This window comes from Glycine max, chromosome 10 (assembly GCF_000004515.6).
Source record: "Glycine max cultivar Williams 82 chromosome 10, Glycine_max_v4.0, whole genome shotgun sequence".
Classification (NCBI taxonomy): Eukaryota; Viridiplantae; Streptophyta; class Magnoliopsida; order Fabales; family Fabaceae; genus Glycine; species Glycine max.
Genome location: NC_038246.2, coordinates 8,910,094 through 8,922,042, shown reverse-complemented (window position 1 = coordinate 8,922,042; position 11,949 = coordinate 8,910,094). Strand labels below are relative to the sequence as shown.

The 11,949-nt window shown below is 35.6% G+C and overlaps 1 protein-coding gene across 1 annotated transcript; it reads right to left on the bottom strand.

Moving 5' to 3' along the window:
- Positions 1–643: 643 nt before the first annotated feature.
- On the bottom strand, positions 644–3,760 carry LOC102666627 (uncharacterized). Its single transcript, XM_014762618.3, has 2 exons — positions 3,570–3,760; positions 644–3,103 (listed from the first exon to the last, which is right to left on the bottom strand). Exon 2 carries the CDS (start codon positions 3,019–3,021, stop codon positions 1,126–1,128), a length of 1,896 nt encoding a protein of 631 aa, XP_014618104.1. The 5' UTR covers positions 3,022–3,103; positions 3,570–3,760; the 3' UTR covers positions 644–1,125.
- Positions 3,761–11,949: the final 8,189 nt, after the last annotated feature.

The following is an 11,949-nucleotide window of genomic DNA, read 5'->3' as shown; positions in this document are numbered from 1 at the left end:
AATGAATAGAAACACTTTAGAACCTGTAAAATCCACCATGGCATTGCAGTTGGCTAGATTAAGAGGCACTTTCCCATTCCATTATCCAAGATATATTTTTCATTTTCTCAATCCAGATTTAGTTTCTTTCAGCCTAAAAAGCTAGATTGATGCTCAATTGTGTCTATCTACAGATGCCAGATTTCTTTTATTTCTGGTTTAGTTCATGCAACTATAGCAACAGCAAAGCTAAACCAGCGATTGGAAGGTAAAACAGCATAGATAGATTAAACCTTAACCTTAAACTAAAACTAACAATAGCATGTGTTACTGAATGCATCTGTTTACCAATGAAATTTAGATAATGAAACTTGCACTACTGCTTACAGAAATTTAGACAAAGAAAATGGCACTACAATTTACAGAAACTAAGAAAATAAAATTGAAAATACAGTTCAACCAGTTACAAAAGCACACGGTAGTAATCCTTGTTGATCTGAAAAAATAATCCATTTGATTCCAGTTAATCAATATACAAAGCAGTATATGAAATGCAAGTGAAGGAAAAATTTGAGATTTAAAGAACCTAGAAGTGAGAGAAGACAAAGCAAATGTGGACCTCTAATTGACATCATGCAAAATATGAAAAGGGAGGAGAAAATAAGAATGAGAAGAAAAAATACAGTTCAGAAGCATAAAATTGGACCAACTCATTGCATAAACAACAAGCTTCTTGCTTCCTACCAGAATCAAGTTTGGCATTAGAATCCTGCTGCAGAGAGCAAAAAAAGCAAAACCACATGAACTAAATATTGGCCCAAATTTAGTTAAAATTAAAAATCCATGTTTGAAACAACCTAGCGCATACTCAATCACGCACATAGAAGGTCTCATATGAATTACACTCTGATAATATCTTATTGAAGTAAGTTTTGCTAGCATTCCTTGAACCTCCATAAGCAAAGATCCAAATAGCTAAGCTGCATTCTACAAATTAGCTACTAAGTTATAAACATGTTGGTGGGTAATACTGTGAAACCTAGACAAAAAAATACCAGCACTAAAATCCTACAAGATCATGTAGTAGTTGTAAACACTGTAGTATTAACAAGTGCTAAGCATTTCGTTTGATACACTAATAATTATTCAACAATGACCAAAAGTTTTCATCTTTAATTTTTTAGTCACTTCCTCCAGCCTGTTAATTCTCTCTTCTAGATCCATTAAATTTTCTCTAGATGCACAACTACAGCTTTCACTAGGCCTTGATTCTTTTCTTCCATTTGCATCTTCAAACTGCTCATCCAAACCACTCATCAATGGTTCAGGGGTATCTTCTGCAGCTGGTTTTGTCAGTGATGATATCCTCTTAGCCTTTTCATAATCTGCAGTAGAAGCTGAAGAAATTGGGTTCGACAAACTCTTAAACCTTGTTGGAATGTCAGCATCAATATTTTCATTAGCTTGCAAATCATCTTGACCAGAATTTCCAGAAGGAAGAGTTTTGGAAGGAGAAAAACCAGGTGGAACATCAGCATCATTACCAGAATTTTTGTTTGCTTTTGATACATGAGACATCAGACTTCTCTTTCGCCTCACAATATTCTTCACAAAATCACGATGACAACTCGGTACTAACTGCTTCCACCACGTTGCATAGCGTGTTGTTACGTCTCCTTCAAAAAGCCTAGCAGGAAAATACAAATGTGTATCAGATATTGGCCGACAGTAATTTTTCCAAGCATTTTCTTTAGTCCCGCGGAATATAGGCACGCAACTTGGAACATCTTGATCCATTCCAAATTGCATAGCAACTCTATGCGGCAGATACAGCTCTATATTAGACTGAATTCCAACAAGCAGAGAAACTTTCAAGCATGCAACAAAAGAGGCTAGTATTCCTGTAGGTTCTTTATCCAAATCTGTATCAAGTATTACCAAAGTTTCATTTTCTGGATAATACACCTTGAACTTGCCGGTGCCAGCATATTGCACATAAGGGCGCCATCGAAAATGATCCATAGCCGATTCCACTGCTAATCTTACATTATCAATTTCCAAGGCCTTAACTTTGTGCCATCTAAACAACACAGGGTCCTCATGGTTGATCAGTTTGGGCTGTGGCTGCAAATTTTTGAACCTTTCCCACACCCAAATTTGAATTAAGTAAAAGGGAGACTGAAGAGTTGTCACCAATTCCAATTTATCATCAAGTACTGATTTTTCCGCCAAACGAACTATTGTTTTCTTCAACAAAGTCAAATCATGGTATATGCTAGCCAACACTGCTGGTCCCAAAGCAATGGGATACCCTCTAGCAAGAAGAATGGCAATAGGGAAAACACACTCATTCACCAAGCCATTGTGAGAAAAGCCAACCATTGTCAACCAAGTTGAAAGGAATGCTTCATGCTCTATTTCGCTCCGCGTCCCACTGTTGACAAAAGCATCCATCCATGCTGATGTAGTAACCTTATGTTTTTTCTCCCTCCAAGGTTCCATTCTTGCAAGACTCAATTTTTCCTCCACCTTTCTCATTTCCTGGCTTTGAAGTGTGGTGAAGACAGGATCACCAACAACAGGAAAACCCCCCAACACCATTACATCCTCCAAGGTGATTGTTGCCTCACCCCATGGAAACAAGAAGGTGTTTGTGTCAGGACACCACCTCTCAGCAATCCCAACACACAAGTTTTGGTTTTTCGCTATGCTGCACTTGGTGCTCATAATGGCATCAAAGATGCCAACTTTCTTCCACAGTGATTGATATCTAACTTGAAGGGTATCCACCCATTCAACCCACTTCGGTTTTGGGTGGTGCCATCCATTGTAACGAACCACCATAGGCCACTGCTTTGGATCAAACACAGGTGGCAGTGGCATAGCCATAGAAGATGAAATTACCTCAGAAACTGGTCCATCAAGGGAATTTGCAAGGGGTTTCAGAAAATAAGCACTTCTCGAAGTTGGTTCACTGTCACCAGTTGCTGAAACCATGAAATCTTCCCTCACCTCCATCATGCTGAACTTTGAATTATCCATGCCGGAAATTTGATTTTTTTTTTTTTTCCCGTAGGAGTCAAACACAGGTATGAAGAGCCTTTACAACAACTCACAGAACAAGCTGAAAATTTGATATAAAAACAATGTTCATTGGTTATTCAACTAGAGAATATGGAATGTCAAAATGTTGCAAATGGTGTTGAAACTTGAGAAAAAAAAGAACCCAAATTACCGAAAATGGTCATTGTCAATGTACTGTTCTGGCAAAAACAAAATGGATGCTTATGCTAATGTGTGAGATGTAAATTATAAAAATTACCAATGGCAAGTAAAATTATGTTACAATAATCAAACTAAAAAATAAGGCATCTCAACTTTTTTAAGGATAATGTTTGATATAATTTTTGTGCCTTATCTTTATAAGGAAAAATTGTGATAAATATAGTTTTAAGAAGCTCTTGAAAGTAAAAAAATAAATAAATGGAAAGGAACAAATGGAGAGCTTTGAGAGCCTAATTGGATAATCATATGTCCAAAACGACGCGAATTTCAAACTATGAAATGAAAGTGTGAATTAGGGATCTTACCATGGCCGAGGGGAATTAGGGTTTAGGGAAAGGGGCGAGAATCAATAGCATTCCGTATTGAACGAACCTTGAGCTCAAGAAAGCCTTCGGCTAATTAGAACATGAATGTCATTGGAACGGAGCTTTGAGATTGAGGTGAGTGATGGTTTCTATTTCATCATAAACGCCGAGTGTTGAAGGTTGAAAGCAAATAGAGAGATCAACTAATCAAGTGTCCCAAAGATGAAAACCTAGAACAAATGGGCCACATTATTGTTTATTGGGTTTGGATTAGAATGGCCCCAACACTTAAGTGGGCCCAAAGGCATGTTGACACAATGTTCTTTTGGATTGGAAATTTAATGTTTATGAGAGAGGAAATAGTGTTTTAAAAAATTAATGTTGGTTAGAGAAGGGAGAGAAATGATTATGTAAATTGAATTGTAAAGTACTATAATATCCTTAAGCTAAAGTCATTACAATAAAAAATCTTATTGATTTTTTTGTCCAAAATTTATGGTGTTGGTTGTTAAGGCACTCATACTAGAAAAAAACTGAATACATTAGCATTTTATATATATATATATAATGGAAGAATGGAACTTATCACATTATTTCCTAAAATATATATTGTAAGAAATTAATCTTTTAATAATAGAAAACTTTATATGAAGATTTAAATATGTTTTAATTCCTTGAATTTGGAGTATTTTTAGTTTTGGTCCTTCAATTAAAATAGGTTCTTTCTAGTCCTTTAAATTCATGGAATGTTGCTTTGAGTCTCTCAACGTCATTTGGAGGACTAGAAATCTACTCTTTTTGGTACCTCAAATTCACTCTAGGGGATTAAATACAACATTATATGAATTTGAGGGACTAAAAAGAATAAATTTTTAATTTAGAGACCAAAAGTAAAAGTGACTCAAATTTGAATGACTAAAAATATATTTAAGCCTTATATGAATTTAAAAGTTGATTAGATTATTTTACTTTCTTGTGTAGGACAAAGTTTGTATGGGAATAAAATAATGAAGTTTAGGAATAAGAAATTTTAGAGCATTTAATTTGACTTTATTATAAAAATGGTGATAGTGTATAAAAGAGAGCATAACTCATTATGGTAGAGAGTGCTTAGGGCTAATTATGACAAGGGAGAGGGAATCGAGAAAGTCATGGAAGGGGGTGCTGAAATTGGTGGCTAGATATAAACTTGTAGGAAGAGGACCACAACTTTTAATCTTAATTGGTTCTTTGGAGCAATCCATAAGAAGGTGGCAGGAGGGGAAACTCTTTATTATCTTCTAACTCTTGAAATTCTAAAACATAATGACCCTTTATTAAGGCCCTGTTTGGGGTCGCTTTCTGTTTTTAGTTTTGAAATTTTGTAAAATCAATACCTTTTTTAGTATTGAGTTCTTAATTTCAAAACCCATGGAAAAATAGAAAAAGAACTTCAAAATATTTTTCCGACAATGATCGAATTCCTTCATACAACATCCTTTTTCAGCATCCCATCATGCAAAGGAAACCCCATTCTAACAATAGTTGTAATACCCTGAAATATTACAAGTTATAAATTGATGTTTAATTGTATTTATCATGTTATTTGACTATATGGTAGACTTGAATGAGTTGAGGTAAGGCTTGAATTAGTCATGTGTGAAATTCTTGATGTGGATGTTGAGTTATGTGGAGTTTTGTTGAGATAAGTTGAAATTATGAGATTTCAAATTTTACCTAAACCTAGTTCAGTAAAATTGCGATCTCGGATTCGTTAACCGTTGGATCGTCCTAGAATTTTGTTTGGAGCTTCTTAAGACATGTTTCCATAGTTTGAAAATTGGGTTTTGAAAATAACAACTTTTGGTCTCTCGCTAAGCGAGAATGGCGTGCTAAGTGCAATTCCAACCCGAGAGGGAATTGCGCTGAGCGAGTTTCGGCCCGCTAAACGAGCCCTAGTGCATGGGGAGTTGTGCTAAGTCCAAATTCTTGTGCTAAGCACGAAAAGTGGACTCCGGCTTAGCGAGATGAACTCGCTAAGCGAGATCTGCAGATTATAAATACGTTTCTCAGCATGAAAAATACGATTTTTCACTCTCCTCTTCTCCAAAACGCCACCCAAACCCTAAAACCTCATTTTTCCACCACCGGTGGCCGCCACGAGCCGTCGTTGCTTGCCATTGAACCCCCACACCAGAGGAACACTTTAATGGGAATGGAATCCTCAGAATTCTCCTCAAGGATTCGGTAGAGAAAATCCCCCAATCCTCCATTTCATAGCTTCTCTGAGGTAATCTTGATTTCTAAACCCTTCTCCTAATTAGTTTGAGTTCCTCTTAGTGTCTCTTGTGTGTTGGGTACTGTAATAGGGTGTTTTGCACTTCCTTTGAAAAACCTTAGAGAATGAGATATTGTAAAAGTTATCTTTTTACAACATTGATGTTATTTTTTGTGACTTTCACTGAACCCCAATCACATTGGCGTGACCGGAATTTCAAAATGATGTTTCCTTTTTGTAGAAATCCAAAACACCCCTCAGCCCTTTATGTTTTGACAGGGGTATTTGACTCCGAATATTGTTATTAACTTTATTTATGAAACCTATATTAAATTTTCTTCAATTTGGCATATAGAGACTTGCGTTTGGACTAACAAGCGTGAACGAGGGAGACCTTTGAGTGACGCAAAGAGGAACTGACGGAGATCTCACGATAAGTGAGTGGACTTTATTATAAATTTACCGTTTTTAATACCATAGTTATGTTCAGGGAACCTAACTATTGGAATATATGTCTGTCCCTGTTGCATGCTAATGTTTCTTGACAACAATGTTTTTAACTAATGAGATGCGATATATCTATTATTGATGAATAACATTATTGTCTTTATTAGACTTGTGTTGTCCGAAGACCTTGGAGTGTGAATCTCAGGTATGATATATATATATATATATATATATATATATATATATATATATATATATATATATATATATATATATATATGTGGAATGTGACTTATTGATGACTTTAATTGACATGTGGTGAGGTTGATATTTATGATGATATTGATGTGAGATGATGTTGTTAATGATGATCATGTTAACATGAGTTGATGTTGTTATTGATGATTATGTTAATATAAAATGATGTTGTTGTTGTTGATAATGTCATTGAGATGAGAAGATGTTGATATTGAAAGCGATATTGAAATGAAATGTTGATGATGTTGAAAATACATTGTGATGATGTATGTTGTGTATGTTCATTGGGGGGTGCATTGACCTTGTCGAATGTCCCTGGTGGGGGAAAATAGAGTGGTTAAAGAGTTTAAGCATCTCTGGAGGGGATGGCTTAGGATCTATAATTCATCCATGGTTAGTATACTTGATGGTGCCCATGTTTCATATGTTGGATGTTGTGTATGTTCGTGGGGGGATGCATTGACCTTGTCGCATGTCCTTGGTGGGGAAAGATAGAGTGGTTAAAGAGTTTTAAGCATCTCAGAGGGGATGGTTTAGGACCTTTAATTCATCCATGGTCAGTGTACTTGATGGTGCCCATGTTTCGTACGTTGGATGTTATGTATGTTCGTGGGGGGGGGGGGGGGGGTGCATTGCCCTTGTCGAATGTCCTTGGGGGGGGGAAATAGAGTGGTAAAAGAGTTTAAGCATCTCTAGAGGGGATGGCTTAGGATTTTTAATTCATCCATGGTCATTGTACTTGATGGTGCCCATGTTTCATACCTCATATGACACGGAAATAGTATAAACTTTTCCAGTAAGTACTTGTAGTTCCTTGCGAGGAGGAATACTTGCACTAGGGGGTGTGTCACTCGGTTTGGAACTCCCTGTGACTCAGGCTGATCACCGTGGAGGGGGGGGGGGGGAGTTGCCTGTGCACGATAGGGTGACCTCGACAGTTACTGCCTAGTTTTCCTAAGTGAGAGTGTCGCGTGGACACGCTTAGGCTATTTCCTTGGGGATGGTACCACATTGCATCTGAGAGTTGAGGTCAGGTGCATACATTATTCTGAGCATAATTGATTGGAACTATGTACGAGTGATGAATATTTGTTGAGTGTGTGTGTTGATTAATGAATGTTGTGTAAGCTCATGATATTTGCCTATGTTTTCTTACTAATTGTGGTTATTTGAATTTAGTATTAGTTCTTTTTATAATGAACTCACCCTTGCAATTTTGTATCATGTGGTTGATACTTGTTCGTGGGAGCAGAATGACAGCAGTAGGGTGCGGGAAGTGAGATTCTGATGGGGAGCCACCGAGCCGACGTAATGACATTGGGATTATTTTGGGAGAGAGTTGTGTTTTGTTTGTTGGATCAAGTGGCCTCAGTATAATTAAGAAGGGGGGGGGGTGAATTAATTATTAACGTGTCTTGACTAATTATAAATCTATCCTTCTTAATGTTACTAGATTCAATTAGGCTTTTACTACTAAGTTAAGAAAGTAAAGAACAAAAATAAAAACTTAACCAAAAGTAAAAGCGATAATTAAAAGTACACAGCAGAAATTAAAGAGTATAGGGAAGAAGAAGACAAACACAAGATTTAAGAATCAAAAGAATTCTTAGGCGGTTAGTCCTTTGAATCTTTTGTAAGGGAGAAGAGAGACACAAAAGAATTCAGACGGTTAGTTCTTCGTTCTTTTGGCAAAGGAAGAAGAGAATGAAAAAGATGAATAACACAAGTTTTTGAACAAAGGACTTTTCTTGGAAAAGAAAGTGTTTGAACAAAAACTTTTAGAAAGATGAAGAAAAATGAATCAGAAAATTTTGTAGAAAGAGTTGAAAGATATTGAATGATGTTGAGAGAAGATTGAAAGATAGATTCTTAGATTTTTTTATATCTTTAAATTATGCCGTGGTCACATATTTATAATCTCTTCATGAATCAAAGTCAAAGCTTGTAACTCTTGGCAATTTCTTTAAAACTAGTCACTTAAAAAGTTATGACTTTTGTAAGAATCTTCAGAAACAAGTCACTTGAAGAATTGTGACTTTTGGAAATGTATTTTTTGAAATCAGTCACTGGTAATCGATTACCATTAAGGTGTAGTCGATTACACATCAACAGATGTGACTCTTCATTTTAAATTTTGAAAATTAAAACGTTTAGAAGCTCTGGTAATCGATTACAAGTATTGTGTAATCGATTACACAAGTTGAAAATGTTTAAACACAAGTTGTAACTTTTGAAATTTAAAATCTTAACGTTTTAAAAACACTGGTAATCGATTACTACCTTCTGGTAATCGATTACCAGAGAGTAAAACTCTTTGGTAATGATTTTGTGAAAACTTTTTGTGCTACTCAATGTTTTGAAAAACTTTTTAATACTTATCTTGATTGAGTCTTCTTCTTGATTCTTGAATCTTGAGTCTTGAATCTTGATCTTGATTATTCTTGAATCTTGATTCTTGAGTCTTGAATCTTGAAACTTGATTCTTGAATCTTTGCTTGAAACTTTGCTTAACTCTTGATTCTTTGGCATCATCAAAATAACCTTGGAAGGCATTGCTTCCACATTGTTAATCAACTCCTCCATAGTTGGTTCATGATTCTTTTGTTGAACTAAAGATGTAAATCACAAATTTAATTATATGTATGAACAAGTTTAATTTCCATCATGTGTATGACGTGTACCGAGTTATATATATATATATATATATATATATATATATATGTATGTATGTATGTATTCACTTAAGTAATGGTGTTTTGTTTGGTAAATGTATGTCGAGACAAAAATTACTTTTATTTTTCATAAGCAAATTAAGGGAGTTTTCATTTAAAAATTGAAATTCTCGAAGATTAGAATGGTGATATCATAGCGACGAGACGGGTCATTACAATAGTCTTTACAATATCCATGCCAACCTCATCATCCAACATGCTGGTGGAGGCCTTGAGAGCAAACAAACTCATATAAGTACCAATTTCTATATTGCATGACCCCATTTGGGAACTTCTTGTTGGAATTTTAAGGGATCCTTATAAAATACCAATAACCACCTGGAACACATTACTTTAGATTATCAAGAAGAATTTTAGGAATACCAACCTGGATTCATAATGATTGATCAATGCAGCGGAATCTGGAAAACAGTCACGAACAATTGGTTTGATGGCCTTCCTCAACCAAATCTCCTTATTCCTTATGGGACCTTCGTTTTCTTTTCAGATAGGGAAAGGAGAAAACTATTTATGATTTGGTGTCTTGAGGACCATAATCATGCCTCAGGTTTTAAACCTATTAGGGTTCCCATTATCCCTTAATGAGCCAAACGGATTTCCGCTCATTATGCCCATATCAATTTTTTGTTGATAATCTAATACGCTCATCAAATTAGATCACTTATATTGTGCTCATAAAAAATTTAAATAACTAATATTAATGTTATAATATAATGTGTTGCCCATATTAATTAATTAATTAGGAATTATGAAATTCCTAAAACCTCCTTGTGTTGTTGGTTCCTCAAGAACTCGACCATCATAGCATTGCAAACAATGGTTTCTGATAGAGGACATTGATTAAACACCTTGCTTGGGTGAACAAATATGGTAAAGGGGAGGATGATGGTGGTGCGGTGGTGGTAGGCGGCGAGGATGTTGGCAAAGTTGCAAGGTACGATGACATTGACAATGCTTTGGTGGATGATCGGTGTTGGGAAATAGCAAGGCAATAGAGGGCGATCGAGGTGAAGGTGTTGGACAAGTGGCCTCAGATATCTTAAGAAGGGGGGGGGGTGAATTAAGATATCACAAACTTTTCCTAATTAAAAAATTCTATTTTTATTTTAACCCGTAACCCTAGATTCCTTAACAGTAAACTCTTAAGAAAATATGCAAGATAAACTTACTGAAAAGAAAGAATAAATAATAAGCAATTAAAGGAGTTTAAGGGAAGAGAGATTGCAAACTCAGATTTATACTGGTTCGGTCACTTCCTTGTGCCTACGTCCAGTCTCCAAGCAACCTGCTTGAGAGTTCCACTATCTTGTAAAACTCTATTGCAAGATCTGAACCACACAAGGACAACCCTTCCTTTGTGTTCAGATTTCTTTACAACAAGAGACCCTCGGTCTCTTAATCCCTTTTCAGAATAAAGAAGAAGAGAAGAAGAAATCTCTCTTGAAAGAGATCGATTGAAAAATTTGAGCACTCAAATAATTCCTTATAGAATCACAAGTGTTTTGGCCAACGAATTTGTAAGAGGATAAAACGATTTTGCTTTTTAAGAAGATAAGACCTTTTTGTTCTGAAAACTCTTAGCAAATTCGTGTCTCAAGTCACATATATATAGGCCTTTGATGGCCATTCAAGAACCAAATGAAAAGATGTGACTGTTAAGAATATTTTCTGAAAATCTCCTCTGGTAATCGATTACAGTATGTGTGTAATCGATTACAAGCTTTAAAATTTGAATTAAAACGTTCAATAACTGCTGGTAATCGATTACCATATATGTGTAATCGATTACACAGTGCAAATTTTGAATTCAAATTTTAATAGCTGTTGTAAATCATTTTTGGCCACTGGTAATCGATTACATCCTCTGGTAATCGATTACCAGAGAATAAATCTCTTGAAAAAGATTTTTTAACTTAAATTTCTTGGCCAAACCTTTTGCTACTTCAATTAGGAATTCCCTTCCTATTTAATATACCCTTCCTAAGACTCTAGAGACTGTCTTGATCATCCATCTTGAATATCTTTAATTTCTTTGTCTTGAATAAAGCTTTGAGAAGCATGTGATCCTTTGGCATCATCAAAACATTCAGCTTGATCCTTTGTCTACAATCTCCCCTTTTTTTATGATGACAATCCCTGAAATCAAGACAAGCTATATACAAGATGATAGCACGTTCACACAACCCTTACTCCCCCTATCTTTTGGCATGTATGCCTAACTTTAAGGATTGATTTTTAATGATAGATTTCTAATTGATGTTCATTGATTTCTAACCCAAGTTCTCTCCCCCTTTGGCAACATAAAAAAGAACTAAGCAAAACAATCAATATCTAAACAGAGCCAAACATTAAACCAAAATAAGTCCATACATTGTCATAACCAACCAAAGCAAAGTCGAGAATTATAATAGAAGTGCAAGATTAGGATAACTAGAGCAACAAAAAGCCAAATACACGACGATAAAACAAAGTACTAATAATACTTAATCATAATAAAAAAATAAGCTAAGATGATGATGGAGGCGGTGGTGGTGGATCAAAGCAAGTACGGATGAAGGAGACATCTTCTTCAACCTTGGTTATCCTTGAATCCATGGCATCGAACCGCATGTCGACTTGCAATTCCATGGCATCAAACTTGCCACCAACAAAAGTCCGAAGACCATCGAACTTGTCCAAAAGCCTT